This window comes from Corylus avellana, chromosome ca6 (genome assembly GCF_901000735.1).
Source record: "Corylus avellana chromosome ca6, CavTom2PMs-1.0".
Lineage (NCBI taxonomy): Eukaryota > Viridiplantae > Streptophyta > Magnoliopsida > Fagales > Betulaceae > Corylus > Corylus avellana.
The window spans coordinates 6,774,740-6,794,686 of NC_081546.1; the positions used below are offsets into that span (position 1 = coordinate 6,774,740).

Sequence of the window (19,947 nt, forward strand, 5' to 3'; positions counted from 1 at the left end):
CAAAATTAGGCTCAATTATTAAACGATACATATTCTTATAAAACTTAGTATAAGGCTCAACTCATATATATGAGTTAACTAGACTCAATTATTAAATGGGTCGTTCAGGAGCGCAAAATTATGCTCAATTATTAAACGATACATATTCTTATAAAACTTAGTATAATGCTCAATTCATATATATATATATATATGAGTTAACTAGACTCAATTATTAAATGGGTCGTTCAGGAGCGCAAAATTATGCTCAATTATTCAACGATACATATTCTTATAAAACTTAGTATAAGGCTCAACTCATGTATATATATGAGTTAACTAGACTCAATTATTAAATGGGTTGTTCAGGAACGCAAAATTAGGCTCAATTATTAAACGATACATATTCTTATAAAACTTAGTATAAGGCTCAACTCATATATATATGAGTTGAGCCTTATACTAAGTTTTATAAGAATATGTATCGTTTAATAATTGAGCTATATATATATATATACCTTGGAAATATATATATTTATTTAAATGATAATGGTAATTTACAAACAAAACCCTTAGTTTATACTCACATGGAATTTTTTTTTTTTTTTTTTTTTTTTTTTGTGTAACACACATAGAAAAGATTTTCAATAATGTAATTATAATCCTCTAAATTAAAGCCTCAAAGTATTTTAACAAAATGTGTGTTTTAAAATAAAATGAGTTGTCAAACGTTCGACTTTCCTCTCGAACGGTCGAGATTCTCACCTCAAACATTCGACTTTCCTCTCAAACAAACGAACTTTCCCCCCGAATGTTCGACCTTTCTTGTCAAACAATTGATTACAGTCTGCATGAAACATGTTAAAAAAGTTTTAACTTCTTGTGCGACCTTATGTGAATTTAAGGACCTAGAATAAACCATAGTTATTATTTTTGTCACATTTTGCGCACCATATTCTTAGAGAAAGTGAGCTCTTGAGAGAGAATGTGACTCTTGAAAGACTTCATCTTCAATAGAATGTAACCCCAGGGCCTAAACCCGGTCTTGCTTTGGTATTTATATTAACCTTATTATTATCAATAAAGTTGTTTTTAAGATTTAACACGTATCATGTGGATTTAAAGCATTTGGGTTTACTATCTTAGGGGTTTTTATGTTAATTCATGCATGGGTTTTACATGAGTTTGGTTGGTCTTGTATTTAACCTGTTACTATTACTTGTTAGGCTTTTTTAAGATCATTAGGAGCCGTGGTTTAGCTAGGTAGTATGTTTGTATGTGAGATCTAAGTTGTTCGTGCATTCTGGCAATCGCCAAACGTTCCATCCTAAGGATCGAATGATCGACCTCAAAGCCAAACATTTGATAAAGACAATAATCTACATGATTAGGGTTTTAATTTTGTCTTATATTGAGGTTCTAGTTTAGGGAATACTAAAGTATGATTGCAGTGACATGAATGTTAAGATGTCTGAGACTGAGGAGGATCGCCTGAGGTAAGTAAATGCTTACAAAACTGTTCCTTTTCACTATGCAATATGTTTACGAATTGAGCATACTTCTATTTCTTATTTCAATACAAAATATGTCATGAGCCTATTATATTGATCAAATGTTTATAAATGCTTCAATTTGATAATTGCATTGTATAGCATGATAAACTATGTCATGGGATAATGGCCATGAGCTACTATTATATAGGCACGACCATATGGCCGAAGAGTTTTATCTTTATTGCTTGGCTTTGAATCCAATGGTTTTTGCTGGTGATCAATACACCATGTATGGATGGGGGTTACAACTATGGCTTTGTTAGTGGTGTGGATCACCTAAGGTTTAAATCTAATTGGGCCACTAACGACTACATCAATATTCAAGACACCAATATTGTACTACAAGTCCTCTAGGACAAGAGTAACCCTACAAAGAAGGAGTTAAGGGCTTCGATAAACCATATGAGGGAAAGTTATAAATTTATTATTATTAAATATATATGCATAATGCTTAATTTCTCTTCATTAAAACGATTGATTTGTTACTGGGATTATGTCTATCCTATTTTGAAATAACCAATTTTTATACTAGCATAATAACGAAGGCAACACAGATTGTTTTGTGAAATCTCATGACATTCTTGGATTACTAGAGTTGATGTAAAACGTTAGTAAAGGCTCATTACATAAACAAGTTTCAGAATACTTTACTAGCTAAGTTGTGGACTTATGCAATTATTTTTTTACCTTGATGTTTTGCAGATTAGTAGGTTGCCAGGCTATAGAATTAGCATTTTATTGGGATGAAGATGCCGATCGAATGGCTCACATTTTCAGGTTTGCATAGATAGATACTAGTTGTTAATCTTATAGTAATATTCATTTGGAAGCTCTGAGCATGTATTGATGATAAATGATGATGTTTAGAGATATTTTAGTTTCTCTTAGATTTTTTTTTTTTTTTTCTTCTAATGTTTTCCACTGTAGTATACTCTGATAGATTAGTGTTTTGTAGTGTTTTCAAATAATTTCTATTTAATTAATATGAAGGCACTACAAGTAACATTCAAAGTTAAGTATTTTAATTATTCAATTTTGGGGGTGTTACAATATTAGTTATCAAGTAACCATAGTCAATATATATTAAGTAACAATAATTAATTCGTTATATGTATATTAAGGACAATAATTACACCAAAAATAGTGTTTTATTTTGATATGATTCATAAAAGATAAACATAGTCTATACATAACTTAACTCAAGGAAATAAGAGCTTTTTTTTTTTTTTTTTTTGGTTCATTCAGAATCATTAACCAATGCAGTTTTGAATTGATTGAAGGAATTACTAAAATAAAATGACTTTTCTTTATAAAAAAATTATGTATGCTTTAACACATTAACTATGTGTCTCATTTTGAATTTGAAAATCTTATTTAGGTGCACTCTTTTTTCGAGCTTGACTAATTAAGCAATTAATAAATATATATAAAATTAAGGGTTGGCTTCTAAACTTTTTGATGTATCTTATTACATGTATAAATATAGCACGTTGTAGATAAACAATATAAAGATAAAAAATGCTACACTTCTCAAAACTTTCTCTAAAATTACTTCTCTAATAATGTGTCACAATCTTATATAATCTATTATTTTTAAAAAATGTGTCATCATATCATGAGATTGTGACACATCATTTGAAGAACAATTCTGGGAATAAAGGGACAACTACTTTAGTTTATATTATTTATTTTTTTTTTTTTTATGAGAGATTATAATTTAGACTATAAATAGATAATTATATAGTAAGTAAAGAACAATTGGTTTTGAACAAAGATGTCTTTTAGATTTAATCATACCACATTATATTGAAAATTAAAAAAAGAAAAAAAGAAAAAAAGAAAAAAGAAATGCTCATATAATGAGCATAATATGATGGTGGCGTTGGGCATACTTGCCCTCATCGTCTAGTGGTTCAGGACATCTCTCTTTCAAGAAGGCAACATGGATTCAAATTTTCCTAGGGGTAGGGTACTAGGAAAGGAAGTTGATCATGGATTATCAATAAGCGGGGAATTGATTCTTCCTGGGTTGATGCCTGAGCAGTTAATGGGAACAGACTGTAAATTTATTGGTGGTTTGGGTTCGGGTTCGTGTTGTATATGTTGCTCTAGATGTACGTCTTCTAGAGATTGTTGTAGTCACGGGTTATATACTAACATGTCTTTTTATGGTTTTTGGGCATGCCACTTAGCCTTAGCCCATATAAGGACCAGCCCCAAAACATAGTATTCCAAAATCCACCTATAGAAGTAGCTCTAGGGGTGAGACCACATACGAGGCAGGGTCATAATGAATATTTGCAGTAATGCACATGTTGTGTCTCCACTCTCCCAAGCTTTTAAGGTTAGAGCTAGAAATAAGGGAGTGGTGGTACAGAACTTTAGAGGGCATTGCAGGTGTTATCTAAGACAGGATATATATGTAATATGATGGAAAGACAAAACTAAAAGAAGCACAATTAATTAGATTGCCTATTCCCTTTTGAGTGGACAAGAGGACCGCAATGATAATTATGCCATCAGAATCATATATATCTCCTCTATGAAACCATAATTTTATGTTTAATGGTCTTAGAATTGAGTGCACTGACTAAGAAAACTGCGCTATTGAAACATAAGATAGTCCAAATGAGTTATAATTATAGTATAGTTATGGTGGTAAAGAGAGAAGGATTTGGTTGTGAGAATGACAGAATGAAAGGGGACAGAAAGATGAGAGCTTGGATAAAAAGGAGAGGCTTGAGAATACTGTCATGATGTGAAGGAGAGGTGGGAGCATGTGATGCAAAGCTCCACATGGGCTAAAAAGCTCTAGCAAAAAAGGTCCTTGTGAGAAGAGGTGTTGAAGAATAAACAGTAAAGAAAGCACTAGCAGCCTCTCTGAAAAAGGAATACTTCATTGCTTTCTTTTTTTCTTAAAAAAAAATGAATTTGTCCATCCAAATGATGTGCTTGTCCTCATGCTCATGCCCTAATGAGAGTTTTTCTGTTGGATTACAGTAAGTTTTTCCATGGCCGAAAGCTGGTTAATTACTTTCTTTCTTTTTTTTTTTTTTTTTCTAACCTTTAATACGACGACTAATTAGTACCATAATGGGTCTTTGAGAAACTTGTTCAAGTTCCGTGCCACGGAGGACTTTTCTCAAACATAGGATCATTTCCATAATCTTAGCATTTTAGTAATCAAAATCTCAAAGAGATGCCCCTTTGCAGTCAAAATATCAATCATTATTAATAGAAATAACAAATGAACATTAATTATTCAGATCCCTTCTCAAGACACAAACTCAAAAAAAAAAAAAAATTAACAAAACTACATATATTGCCGGAATTAAGAAACTTGTATGGGACAATTTACGTGGGACCCTATCCTAGCTTAGTTGCTTGGTCTTCATCCAATCTAACGGTCCGATCATGAAAAGATCCAATGGAGGCAGGAGTTAGGTGTGAAAGAAAAAAGGGAGCTCTTGGTCTTGGGGGCAGCAGCTCTTCCTTCTGATGAAATGAGTTGCTTAGCTTGCAGTCTACCCACAAGAGAAAAAAGGGTCTCTGAGCAAAAGATGAGTGGTTTGTTTTTTACGAAAATCAATATAAAAAAGAAAACAAATAACTTTCAATCACTTGTCCAAGTTTATTTTTGATTGTCTGTCTATGAAGAAAATTATTGGGTATTTGATTATTGGGTGCCCGGGGAAAAAATAAAAACAAAAATAATATATTTGATCAATTGGGGTCAATATGTATATCCTGGCATCTGATTGGATATATTTGTCTTCAGCTTTCCCCAATTTTTCGGGACTGATCCGTAGTCTTCGCTCGTTAATGGTATTGTGATTATATCCAGAAAAATACAAAAGAAGAAAAAAAAATAATAATAAAAATAAAGGAAAATAGAAATGACATTTAGCTGTGACCCACTTAAAAAGTATGGCACGCTTCATGATATATGGTGGAGTCGCCTATTTGCGAGTGGGGCAATGTTATGTTCCTAATTTCATATCCACACCTTTAGTTTGTATGCATCCGGAGACTTATAAATTTGATACCAAATTAGAAATTTAGGGTAGAATAATTTGACCCGTTTAATTAAATAGAGTAATAATCTTATATTTATATTTCGATACGACTTGAACTAAATACACGACATTAAAGATGACAATTTTTTACACGACTTATAAATTTTATATCAATATGATACAAAATTAGTAAGTTAGAATTGGAGGGTCCGACTTATACTTGAAACCCAAATTATTACATGTAATGTGATCCCCATTAGGGGTGAATAAGCTTGGTGTGCTCCTGTGATTTGGACCTGAGAGTTAAAGATGCAGCAGGCAATGATGGAGCAGGCTTGAAGGGGAAGGCTCCAATGATAAAACCAAGTAGGAAATGCGTAAGCTCACCTTCTCAATTAACCAGACGTAACAAAGCCAAGTGATTGATGGCCCTGGTTTATCTACTTTGATCACTTCTTTAAATCCTCTTAATGATCCAACAACTCAACAACCAGCAGCAACGGCTTCAACAAATAATACAATTATACTTTCTCTCTACTGCCTGGCTATAGCCGTCGGCTACTCCCAACGCCATCCCACCGCCACACCTAAAACTCATTAGATCGATGAGTAGGGTGTTAATGGTCACCAAAACAGTTGCATAACGGAGAAACATTATTGTAATTTGAGTCGTAAATCGACCGAAGATCATGTGATATTGATATATTTTTTTTCCCAAATGTTTATTAATATTCCCAAAAACGTAGTCAATGAAAGATGTTGTTGGGTCCTGAGCTTACCTGAGGTGTTTCCGATGAAAACATGGTGGAAAATAAAATACAAACACCGCCAGAACAAGTGTAAAAGGTGGGCCAGAGAGAGAGGTGTGGGGTCCACTGGGATGTAGACAGTAAAAGGCCATGTGATGAGAGGAGACCACCAGCTGGCTATGTCCACTGTGTGGGTCTCTCTTCCCGATCCCTCGCTTTACTTCTCTTCCCCTGCCACCACCACCACCTCTTTCTTTCTTTTCTTTTCTTTTTTTTTTTTTTTTTTTTGGTTTGCCTTTTACTTTCCAACAACGCCAGTTAGGATAGGCGCCCCCATTTTTCCTTCCCAAACTACCTCACCATCTCCACACTAATTTCTTAATCCGAAAGTCTTCTTAAACTTATTGATTAAAAAAAAGATTAGTTTAGTAGCCCATGAACAAGCACAAAATTTGTTGTCACGTGGATGACCCAGACACAGAAACAAGTTCTAGCTACGGAATCGTATTCCATGATTCTATGATTCCGCGTCACGTGCCTTGTGTGCTGTGATTGGTCCTCACTCTTGACAACAAGCAACGTGAAAGCTGGATTAGTACACGTATTTACTAGTAATTTGGAGAATTAAGAATAGTGGGAGGAGAGGGGTAAGATGGTAAAAACGGCGGGAAGGAGGGACAAGTCCTTGATGCGGGGAAGGTGAGAGCCGTTGCGAAAGGAGAAGTGGGGGCATATTGGGAAGGAGTGCCATAAAAGTTTCACAAACGCAACCGTCTGGGCTGGTGGTGTGATGTAGTGAAGCTTAAGGCAAAATGATAGTGGTTGTTGCTGTCGTTGCAGTTACCTGCTACTACTTCTATGCACACCCCAGCCGCTAATTCCCCAACTACCCCTCCCTTTCTCTCTCTCTCTCTCTCTCTACCATTGTCTGAGCTTCTCTATCTCTTTCTCTGTCTGCTCCTCTGGTTGCTCTATCGCTTTCTAGTCATAGGAATTCTTGGACAATGAGAACGTGTTTCCACGGGAATTGATCTTTCCGGGACTGCTTATCACTCTCTTTCTCTCTCTCTATTTCTGAATTTTCTCAAGGATTGTTCGCTCTCTTTCTCGAGCTAGCTGCTTCCTATGGAAGCCGGGGAAGATTGCTGTGTGAAAGTAGCGGTTCACATCCGACCGCTCATCGGCGATGAGCGGCTCCAAGGGTGTAAAGACTGCGTCACTGTCGTCCCCGGGAAGCCTCAGGTATAGACTCACACACACACACACACTCTCTCTCTCTCTCTCTCACTCACATTCAACCACTCAATGTGATAATTCTCAGTTCAACCAATTCTCACTTTGGTCGTTTAGTGACCGGTGATGATGGAGTGTTTATACTTTTTTTGTCCTTTTTCACCAGAAAATTTTAGACTAGTAAATCTTGGGAGATCTGGATCCATATATGGTTCGTTACCCATCATTGAGGGCTTAGTTGTTCTTTTCCTTGCGTTTGAGTCACTGGATTGTGCTGTCTAATCTGATTGTGGATCGGAGTCATTTATATAGTCGGTTAAATTTTCTGAAATTTTTTACTGACTTCATGTTCTTGGTCCAATTTGGGCAATCAATGGGCAACCGTTTTTATTTTGCTTATAGTGGCCTAGAGTTTCTCGGGTATTAAGGTTTTATCAGCCAACGGATTTCTGGTCAGATAAAAAATGTGTAACACGAGTAAAGGAAAGTAATTCTTTGATTGCATAGGGGGTTATACCCTGCTTGCTATGTCAGTTTTGACTTTTATGTTTTTGGATTTTTGTTTCCTAATTTGGATTAAAATTTACAATATTGTGTTCTTCTGCTAACTTCTAGCATAAGACCAGGTCAAAGCTTCTGCTGCCTTTGCAAATTATATACTGTAAATATCTCCATTAATTGTCCCTTTTTGTTAATTTTTAATTTCACCTGCCAAAACCTTCTCTATCCGACCTTGTTTCGTGCTCCTTGTTGCACTTTCTGTACCCAAGTTCAAGTTGACATACATTTTTTTCTTTGATAAATATTGGGTATCTACTGGGTTCGTCGGTTGAATGAACAAAAGAGTTGTAGTGGTTGTTAGATGAAAATTGCATTAAAGTTTGCTTGTTCGGGATAAGAATTTAATCTTGTTAAAAGGAAAAAACAAGATAATTACTAATTACTTGGATTTTTTGTACTGTGTATCTCCTACATGAGTCATGACTACCTGAGAAATACACAGCTAATTTAGGATTTCTTTCCCTCCATGTATGGTAACGTTGCATTTTAACTTATTGTCATAAAGTTATTGTTGAGTGGGATTACAAGCTGGGTGTGACTTCGGTGCAGGTGCAAATTGGCACACATTCCTTTACCTTTGATCATGTCTACGGAAGCACTGGTTCTCCCTCATCTGACATGTTTGAAGAATGTGTTGTTTCACTTGTTGACGGTCTTTTCCAAGGATATAATGCTACAGTTCTCGCTTACGGTCAGGTAATGGTTGACTGCTCATGCAATGCTTACATGCTTTTCCGTTTACTTTTCCTTAGGGTGGAGATTTTCAATCTGTTGCAGACAGGTTCTGGTAAAACATATACCATGGGCACTGGCTTCAGAGATGGTTGCCAAACAGGAATAATCCCTCAAGTTATGAATGTTCTGTTCAGCAAGATGGAAACTCTGAAGGGTCAAACCGAATTCCAATTGCATGTTTCCTTTATTGAGGTCTGTTGATGGAACTTGTTCCTTGCTTGTTTTAAATGATTTGAAATGCCATCAGTTATGGATATTTAAATTAAAAGATTGTGTTCACTACAAATAGGAGTCACGTGTTATATTTCTGTCTTCTAGAAAGTAATTATTTTCTCAAGGGTTAGGATGCATCAATCACATCACAAATAGCAAGAAATTAGATGAATTTTTCATCTTGGCTGTAGAAGTATTTGTCAACCATTTATATTTATACTATAGACTTATATAATATGTGACTAGCAGTGTAAATTATTTCATATTATTAAGCATAGTTTATGTAATGCCTCCTTTTTAATTAGTTAGGTTGGACTAGGTCTCTTCCATTATTTTTTATTGACTTACATCTTGTAGTGCAACATTCCTGTACCAAGCAACAAAATCTCCGTATTGGTTTAACTAATTGCTATGAAATGGTTTGTCCTATTTCTGAATGTAACTTCAAATCTTTATTGATTTGGATTTCCCTGTGGATTTATGTAATATTGCGGTCCTTGTCTGTGAAGTTTCACCATACTTGCTAGTGCCTATGCCATGCATTTGAAGCAATTCTGCCTTTCTAGAGCATCTATCTAACCAAAAGATTTCAATGTGAAAGATTCTGAAAGAAGAAGTACGAGATTTGCTGGATACCGCTTCTTTGAACAAAACAGAGACTGCAAATGGGCATGCAGGGAAAGTTCCTAGTCCTGGGAAACCACCCATACAAATTCGTGAAACATCGAATGGTGTAATTACATTGGCAGGTTCCACCGAAGTCAGTGTAAGTACGCTTAAGGAAATGGCTGCTTGCCTGGAACAAGGATCATTGAGTAGGGCAACTGGGAGTACAAATATGAACAACCAGTCAAGGTTACTTGTGCATTTCACCTTTCTTTCTAAATTATACTGTGTATGAATATTTATGTGCTTTCATTTCTTCTAACTGAAGAATATCTTTGACTTGTATATATTCCTGGCATATAGGGAATGAGCTCTCTTTTTCAGATTTTATTGATCAAACCTGGAAGATTACGTTATGCATATTGTGATCTTATGATGGGTGCAGTAGGGGGCACAGTTGGAATAAATTTCAAAGATAAAATTAAATGTTTGGCAAGGCTTATTTCATGGGTTACAATTGTTTTGAAAAGAAAAAAAAAAACCGAGGATGACCTTGCGTGTTTATCCATAAAACCCCATTACATGTCAAATTTTTGGGACACTCTAATATAATAAAATATTTTTCACATTGCAAAATATAGTTCAAGATATAAAATGCTTAGTTCACTCAATGATGCCTTACTCAAAATACTTAAGAATTCAGGTTTATTATACAAACATTGGAACAATATCTAGATTTTTTTCCCCTCTTATATTTTACCTTTCTGACCAGTTCTAATATCTTAATTCTGTCTACCAACCTTTCTTTTGTAAGCGTTGGAGTAAAATGAGTTCTTATTGTCCCGTCTTGCAGTCTATTGGCTTTAGTGACATTCTTCCGTTTTTTGTTTGACTTTATAGTCGTTCTCATGCCATATTCACCATCACATTAGAGCAAATGCGCAAGCTCAGTCCAGTTGTTCCTAGTGATAGCAGTCTTAATGAGTCAATGAATGAAGAATATCTATGCGCCAAGTTGCATTTAGTAGATCTTGCTGGATCAGAGCGAGCTAAAAGAACAGGCTCTGATGGTCTGCGTTTTAAGGAAGGTAGGTGACAATATACATGACATGTTGCATCTATATGTCGTTTCTGTTCGTAACAAAATCACATGAACACTTTTAACTTTTAAACAGGCGTTCACATTAACAAGGGCCTTCTTGCACTTGGTAATGTCATCAGTGCACTTGGAGATGAGAAAAAGCGCAAAGAAGGTGTTCACGTTCCTTACAGAGACAGTAAACTTACTCGCCTTTTGCAGGTTTGATATATTTGAATATGCAACTCTCATGCTGTAAAGGCTAAATTGTCCTTCTTTGTTATAATTAAGGAGGTTAAAGATGTGAAGAATTGGATTCTGATGGGAAATTCTTTTGCCAAACGGACGTCTTAGCTATTCCTTACTCTGCTTTCCAGTCTGTAGTTTTGATGATAGCCATAGAAATGACATCCATTTATCATCAATGTGGACCCATTATTCATCCAAAAAAAAAAAATGTGGACCCATTAATTTATTTCATTTGATTGTGGATTACCTTATGGACAAAAATGTACGAAATATAGCTCATTGGATTCTTAGAAGTTTTTCTTTTTCTCAAAGCCAAATCAAGTCTTACTATTGAACAATCCTCAGCTAAGTGTTGTCCAGTATCTAGACATCTGGAACTTACTCGACAGCAGTATTTGACATTTTTACTTAGATTATCCATGGTCATTACCTTATGGACAAAAATGTACGAAATATAGCTCATTGGATTCTTAGAAGTTTTTCTTTTTCTCAAAGCCAAATCAAGTCTTACTATTGCACAATCCTCAGCTAAGTGTTGTCCAGTATCTAGTCATCTGGAACTTACTCGACAGCAGTATTTGACATTTTTACTTAGATTATCCATGGTCATTACCAAAAATGAACATGATGTAATCTAATAAGTGTATTCAAGGCCAGAAAACCTTCCTTTTTCTTGTTCTTTTTATATTTTAATTTTATATACATTCTTTGTTATTTCTTTATATTTTTTGTTTAAACTAAACTAATGCATTTTGGCAGGATTCACTTGGTGGTAACAGCAGAACTGTTATGATAGGTAAGTTACTTATCTTTATCAATTTGATTTGCAGATGGGCATCCTATGTTGCTTTTGGCAATGGGTTGACCAGACTTTTGTATTTTCTTTCATAGGAGACACCTGAATTGGATTTTATTTTATTTGTACATGGAACTCATATGAAAAATATGTGTATGCGAGGCCTATTATATTGTAAGCATGATAAGAAACCTCATTTTTCTCTTTGTTTCTTATGAAAGTTTCCCCTCAATAAAATCTGTCTATTGGTGCAATAATTGGTCTACATTGCAATTCAGTACATTATCTCAACTTTGTCCCATCTTGTTCCCAAAAGGTGTGACCTCCAAAGTCTCACAAACATGGTCATATTGCTAAGAAGCTAGAAATGAAGATGCATGCTTCACATTGTCTATCATTGCTCATGCCAAACGGTCAATAATACATAAGCTCAATAATCTAGATTGTGCATTCTGGCATCACCATTGTTTCCATTAAATTCTTTTCAACATATTTTAAACAGTTTGCAGGTTTTCAGAAACTTGAATAAGATACTACAATAATAACTACTATCTGTATGCCGTATTTATGTGTTTCCTCGTTTCTTCTATCTCCTATATTTTCCTTCTATTTTCTTCCTAGCATTGTCTGTGGGATGCTTACTCTTACCTGCGGTTGCAACTTTGTCACATTTTCCTCATATCTCATCCTTTTCCAGCCTGCATTAGTCCTGCGGATATCAATGCTGAAGAAACCCTTAACACTCTAAAGTATGCAAATCGTGCTCGCAACATCCAAAATAAGCCTGTTGTAAGTCTCTCAGATTGTCCCTTATTATAAATATTTGTTGCCATTGTGAAAGTTCCATGTATATAGCTTCTTTGTTATATCCTTGAACAGGTCAATAGAGATCCCATGTCCAATGAGATGCTAAAAATGCGTCAACAACTAGAGTATTTGCAGGCTGAGCTCTGTGCTCGCACAGGAGGATCTTCATCTGATGAAGTACAGGTATTGGGCAACTTATACTCTCATTAAATGTTGATTAGTACAATAAATTGACCATGTTTTTCAAATACCTTCTTGGAGATACTTGAGTCATCAATGACAGTTAATTAATAAAACTAATATGCAGATTGTTAGGAAAAATGTCACTTTGGCTTATTTCAACTTATATCTCTAAATGTTTCTTGATTGCTAGAATCAACTTAACTATTCTTTCTTCAATCTTTTGTTGAAGATAATGTTTTTTATTATTTAAATAATTTATCTAATTGGACTAATTTGTATAGGTTCTCAAGGAAAGGATTGCTTGGCTTGAAGCTGCTAATGAGGATCTTTGTCGGGAACTTCATGAATACCGCAGCAGATGCACTGGTGCTGAACAATATGAAACAGATGGTCAAGTATGTGCAAGATACTCCAATTGATATTCTTTTGTGACTTCTAGTCATCTACTATCATTTATGTCCATAATATGTGACTGATTATATTATCTTGTGTTTTTTTAGAAATTTTACACTGTGCCTTATATTTTGGTAATGTAAAATTGTTACCAAAAGACTAGGCTCAATATTATCAGCTGGATACATGTGTGAACCTAAAACTTTATCTTCCAGGATGGTAATATTTGCCCTGTAAAAAGTGATGGCCTTAAAAGGGGCTTGCATAGCATGGAGTCATCTGATTATCAAATGGCTGAAACAATAACAGGTATGACTCTTTTCTTGTTTGGGACTAGCTCAATATATCTTTTTTTCAACAATGATATCAACTCAAATTAAGTTTAAGCTTCATCTTTAGTTTGTTGTATTTGTCTTAAGTTTTCCCAGTTGGGACCATTTCATCAAGGCTACAATGCCAAATTTAGCAGGTGATTCAAGGGAAATTGATGAAGAAGTAGCAAAGGAGTGGGAGCACACCCTTCTGCAAAATACTATGGACAAAGAGCTAAATGAATTAAATAAGCGTTTAGAAGAGAAAGAGGTATGCATGTTTGTTTCATCAAAACACTTTGTTACGGCATTCTACTGCTATCTGACTCTTCTATATGTAATTTATCTTTACTGGATAAGTGTGAAAGCCAGGAAAAATTATGATTGTAGCATTGATTACTTATTTTTACTGGAATATTATTCTAAAAAGGAATATTATAAGAAATATGGCATTTTCTGGTTATAAAATAGACATAGAAAAATCCGAATCTGGAAATATTTTATTGGTACATTTGAGCATTTATGAAATTTACTTCCTGTATGTATTGATTGGCATTAGTTTTTTATTATTATTAGAGCGTGTGTGTGTTATCAACCCACACAAAATATTATTATTATTATTATTATTATTATTATTATTATTACTATTATTAGTCTTATTGTTATTGTTGTTGATGTTTTTGTTATTATTATGATTATCTGTTTAAGAATCTCTGTCCATATTGCTTAATTTAAACATACACATGGAACATAATTACATGACATGTTCATATAATAATGTATCTATGTTTGGTTCGTACGTCTGTGCAGTCAGAGATGAAACGCTTTGGAGATTTTGACACTGTGGCACTCAAGCAACACTTTGGAAAGAAAATCGTGGAACTGGAGGATGAGAAAAAAGCAGTGCAGGTTAATAGAACTTTTGAAATTTGCGTGGTTTTATTGAGGAAACCAATATTTACTTTACTTGTTCACCTGTATTATTATTGCAGCAAGAAAGGGATCGTTTGTTTGCTGAAGTTGAAAACCTTGCTGCTAGTTCTGATGGGCAAACACAGAAGTTGCAAGATATCCATGCCCAGAAATTGAAAACACTTGAGGCTCAGGTGAAGATCTTCTCACTTTTTCCTTTTTCTTTTTAATTTGTTCAAATGCCAGTTCTTTTAGAATGTACCCCTCAACTCGTCATAACTAAAATTATAAACATGTTTTGCAAATATAAACAACAGATTTTGGATCTTAAGAAGAAACAGGAGAGCCAGGTTCAACTTTTAAAGCAAAAGCAAAAAAGTGATGAAGCAGCAAAGCGATTGCAAGAAGAAATTCAATTTATAAAGGCACAAAAGGTTGAATCTCATATAGGTTTTGATTATCTTTACATTCTTTGTCCTTTTATGTTTACTCTATGTGCTACTTTTTGGCCTTTTAGGTTCAATTGCAACATAAGATAAAACAAGAGGCGGAACAATTCCGGCAGTGGAAGGCCTCTCGAGAGAAGGAGCTACTGCAGGTAACATTCTCCCTTCTTTGTTTTTTTTTTTTTTTTTTTTTTTGCATTTAACATTTTTAATAATGCTGGTCCACCCACTCTTACATTCTTACCTGAAATTCTTTTGGGGCTGGAGGTGTGGTCTATGTTGCTTTTAAGGAAGTAAATTTTCAAGTTCTGTTAGTTGAGCTCCTTTGTGACAGAACTTGCAATTTCCTTTGGGCCAAATGCCACCTCCACCCCCAAAAGAATGGGGTCGTGGGCAAGGTCATAGGTTCACATCCCATGGAATATGAGTTGCTTGCAAATTTCAAAAAAAAGAAAAAAAAAGGCCCTTATGATAGAATAGCACCTTATGTGAATTTCGCAATTATGCGAGCTTCTTTACGATATTTTTTCCCCGTACAAAGTTACAAGCTTCTACCGAGTATGCTTTCAGATTTAAATTAACTGTAAATCTTACTTGGATTAACTATGTTATATTATCATATACATATTCTTATTATACATTTGCAAAATCAGTTACGGAAGGAGGGAAGAAGAAATGAATATGAAAGGCATAAACTTCAAGCTTTGAATCAGCGCCAGAAAATGGTAAGTGATTCTCTGTTGCTGGTTTGTTTAGTTATTTTATCATGCCTCTCTAAGACAAAATCGTATTTAATATTTTATATGCTGCTTCCATAAATTGTGTTTTTATGGATGTCGAGTAGTTCCACTAGAGTCACCAGGATCTGGAATAAATGCCTCTCCTTCATTATTGAGAACACACCTCAGATGTTGCCATCAAAGAAGGAACACTTACCTTTGAAGAGTTGAGGGAGAGAAGAAAGTGTTAGAAACTGTTGGCATAGAAGGTTTTGAACTCTATTAGAGGATATGCTTTTAGATACATGACCTTCCGACTTCAGAGTTAATTTTTTCAGATTTATGAGAAATGATTAAACAAGGAGAAACAACAAAGTCGCAATGACTTCAAATTCCAAAGTCTTCTAATATCAGAAACTGTAGGAGTTAAATGTTTTGATCTGTATTGGTTATCGGTTAGAGAATATGCTTTAGATATGTTACCTTCTGACTTTAGAGTTATTGTTTTTAGATTTATAAGAAATGTATGCGCTAAAACAACAAGGAGGAACAACAGAACCTGTTATGATTCTGAATTCTGAGGTCTTCTAGTGATGAGCTTAATACTTAAGGAAAAAGGAAAATGTAAAACGAAACTGACGAGCAGTTTTGCTATTCCATGCCTGTAACATACTTGTATGTAACCAAATTAATTGCTTCTATTTATTGATACTTTTTCTATTTTTGGTAAGGGTTGGTACAAACCCTTTTTTCTTTGTTTGTTTGTTTTCTGATGTCTGTGTTCTTGTTTAGGTTCTTCAAAGAAAGACAGAAGAGGCTGCAATGGCCACCAAGAGGCTAAAAGAATTACTAGAAGCTCGAAAGTCTTCTGCCCGTGACAGCTCAGGTATTTTTTGTTTGAGTTGATGAAAAATTATCTCTATATGGAAGCCCCTTGTTTTCTACTAATGTGCGACTCCTCTATGAAACATTAAAATGTCAACTTTACCCTTCATCAGATAGTATGCATTCAATAGAGTAATGCCTTGAACAGAAGGGCCATCCATTATAGAAAAATGTGGGGCATTTCCTCCCTTTTATTCTCCAATTTTCTAATTGTGTGTCTTCTTCCAGTTATTGCCAATGGAAATGGAAATGGAACAAATGGGCAGGTAATGATGTTTATTTCTTCTTCTTGGGATATGTATTTGATTGTATCCTATGATTTCAAATTCATCCTAACATAAGTTGCATCTTTAGAGCAATGAGAAAGCCTTGCAACGTTGGCTTGATCATGAGCTAGAAGTCATGGTGAATGTGCATGAAGTTCGTTATGAGTATGAGAAGCAAAGTCAAGTGTATGTATAATATATATTTTCGTTTGATAATATCAGCTGTGTGGTAATACTCTATTTACTAGTTTTACTGCAATCTCCAGGCGAGCTGCACTGGCAGAAGAGTTGGCCATGCTTAGGCAAGTGGATGAGTTTGCTTCAAAAGGCCTTAGTCCTCCAAGAGGAAAGAATGGATTTGCTAGGTAAATTTTGTGCAATGAATTTGTATAGTTACTCTCGACTTTTATTCTCAATAGCCTAGGATTTGATAGACAAGATAGCATGCAGCAGGTAGAACTGAAGATTTTACTACTTACTCTTACTTGTTCAGAGCATCCTCCATGTCACCAAATGCAAGAATGGCCAGAATATCTTCACTTGAGAACATGCTTAGTATGTCCTCAAATTCACTTGTAGCTATGGCCTCACAACTTTCAGAGGCAGAAGAGCGGGAGCGTGCCTTCACTAACCGTGGACGTTGGAACCAGCTGCGCTCAATGGGAGATGCAAAGAACCTCCTTCAATACATGTTCATTTCTCTTGCAGATGATAGGTGCTTTCTTTGACCTAGCAATATTTTTAATAACTTAAAGTAACACGATGTAAAGTTGGCCAACTTGTTTGATTCTGTCAACTTATCATTAATATGCTCATTCTAATTTCACAATGATTCTAAGCAATATCAGTATTTCCTATTTCAATAATGGTAGTTAAGCATAATGTTGCTTTCCTTATCGAAATTTTAAATTTTAGGTTCCATGTTTTCTACAGGTGCCAATTGTGGGAGAAGGATATGGAAATCAAGGAAATGAAAGAGCAACTTACAGAACTAGTAGGACTATTGCGGCAGAGTGAGACTAGAAGAAAGGAAGTTGAGAAGGAGCTAAAATTGAGAGAGCAAGCTGTTGCAATTGCGTTGGCTACGTCGGCTTCGGTGAGATTATGACATTGTGTCTGTGTTTTCTTTTATGCACTGATATAAAGACGACTTTTAAAGCCTAATTGTAGCTAAAAACTAAAATTTATGTACCTGATTTTAGACTACCTTAACTATAAGATTGAATTTTAATATTGATAACATCATAAATTGGTCAAGTGACTTTTAAGCAGCCATTGGAGTTGCAAATTTACCTTTAATTGTATTGCATTAAATTTGTAGAGGTATGTAGGCCTATGGGATTCTTTCTACAACTTTATGAAGCTATTGTTGGTGTTGTTATGGTTTCCTTAACCTATGTTTCAAGAGTGTGAAATACACTTTTATTATGAACTTTGTTGTTGTAATCATTTTTATTGAAGCTCTTTGGGCTGGCCTTGAACAGGTTAACTCACAGAATTCATTGAAACACTTCTCTGATGACATGAGTGGTCCCTTATCTCCAATGTCTGTGCCAGCACAGAAACAGCTCAAATATACACCAGGCATTGCTAATGGCTCCGTCAGAGAATCAGTGGCATTTAGAGATCAGACACGAAAGGTTAATTTTCTGATCCTTCAATTGTTCATTTGCAATCTGCTTTCCTCTTTGGCTAAGAAAGTTGGATTTGTTGTTGGCGCAGATGGTACCATTAGGGCAGTTATCAATGAAAAAGTTGGCAGTTGTGGGACATGCTGGGAAGCTCTGGAAGTGGAAGAGAAGTCATCACCAGTGGCTATTACAATTTAAATGGAAGTGGCAGAAGCCATGGAGACTTTCTGAATGGATTAGACACAGTGACGAAACAATCATGAGAAGGCCTCGTCCCCAAGCGCTGCCAGATATGATTTAATGCTCTAAGCTCACTAGGTTTTGGTTGCCAATATTCATCTTTGACCTGAAACTACAATCCAACACATATCACGGGTAGAGGAAAAAAATAAGTGCAGGTAATCTTTAGTAAGTGTGACCAGCACATCTTTGTTAATTATTTACAAGTCTACATTTAAACTTGTTTTCTTTTTCTTTTTCTTGTTCTTTTTTCCCTTGGACAGGGGGGCTTGAATTGTATGTATAGACACCACTGAAAAAAAAAAAGAAAAAAGAAGAAGAATGTGATTACCAGGAATTTCATAGTTATATGTACATGAAACACTAATATCTAAGATCTATAGCACTCAGTGATAAGACTTCTAGGTCTCAAGGACATACTTGTGTCATTCATGGTGGCTATGGTAATGAGTAATGTGTGCAATTCTTGTATTCATGTAAAATAGAACTCGCTGTACTTATTTAAAATTACTAATAAAAACTAGTCTTAGCAATCAAGTACTTGAAATGGAGACCGGCTTCTTCAACGAAATAGCCAAATGAACTGATGGTCATCAATACTTTTGTATGTAGGTCAAATATCAAAAGGGTTGGTTGATAGAACTAAGTACACATGGGTGAAGCTTACCTTGTTATTCTCAATGTATGCAGTGTGCTTTAAGTGGTTGTCGAGGATATGTGCTTGTAGCAGTCTTCGATGAGTTGATTTTGAAAAAGTTTAGTCTGTGATCTTGAATTCTTTTGCGGTGGTTGCTGCATTCGGAGCATCTTGTAAAGTTTTGTTGATGCTGCCAGTAATACAAGATAATTAGAAGAAGACGCTGAAAGATGGTGGTGATGCGTTGGTGAAGGGGTATCTTGCTCGAGGTATCTGCCAATTTTTGGCATATTTTCTCTCCATAATCATAGTTCAAAAGACGAAATTCTTTGATCAAGTCGTATAAATGTGTATAAAGGGTTTTATTTCTGTTCTCTCTTCTTTTTTTTTTTTTTTAAATTGTAATTTTGACTGGCCAATATGTTTTAGTGCTTAACTGTTTATTGTGTGTAAGCAATAGTGATATTGTTGAAAGAAATGAACTCCTTAGGGTTTCTGCCGTATGACAAAGAAATTCTTTATAGAGATTATATTTTCCCAGTTCTTGTTTTGTGTAAAGCTATGGTCAATTTCCATATATTTTTATCTTCCTCTGGACAAAGTTTTACTCAAAGCGGATATGGAAAGGCCAATGGCTTCAGTTTTCTTAAGGTGTAGGTTAATAGGCTTTATAGCTGCTGCTTTGATAAGCAACCCTCGTTGTTTCTTCTCAAAAATCCCTTTTACACTTGCAGTGCCCAAACTGCTTC

The 19,947-nt window shown here is 35.0% G+C and overlaps 1 protein-coding gene across 3 annotated transcripts; it reads left to right on the forward strand.

The window, feature by feature from the left end:
- The first annotated feature begins 7,029 nt into the window (after positions 1–7,029).
- Positions 7,030–19,738, forward strand: LOC132183809 (kinesin-like protein KIN-4A). 3 transcript variants are annotated; one of them, XM_059597241.1, is made up of 26 exons: positions 7,030–7,539; positions 8,641–8,787; positions 8,869–9,018; positions 9,641–9,894; positions 10,546–10,733; positions 10,821–10,945; positions 11,732–11,768; positions 12,466–12,557; positions 12,648–12,758; positions 13,040–13,153; positions 13,367–13,460; positions 13,618–13,733; positions 14,273–14,371; positions 14,455–14,568; positions 14,692–14,808; positions 14,892–14,972; positions 15,474–15,545; positions 16,332–16,425; positions 16,653–16,690; positions 16,779–16,876; positions 16,957–17,055; positions 17,184–17,405; positions 17,624–17,786; positions 18,175–18,330; positions 18,413–18,719; positions 19,252–19,738. In XM_059597241.1, the coding sequence occupies exons 1-25, from the start codon at positions 7,423–7,425 to the stop codon at positions 18,620–18,622; spliced, it is 3,108 nt and encodes a 1,035-aa protein (XP_059453224.1). In that variant the 5' UTR covers positions 7,030–7,422; the 3' UTR covers positions 18,623–18,719; positions 19,252–19,738. The 3 variants fall into 3 exon arrangements, with proteins under 3 accessions (XP_059453224.1, XP_059453225.1, XP_059453226.1); XM_059597242.1 differs by having other exon boundaries at positions 19,174–19,262; XM_059597243.1 differs by having other exon boundaries at positions 7,031–7,539; positions 13,621–13,733.
- The last annotated feature ends 209 nt before the right edge of the window (positions 19,739–19,947 follow it).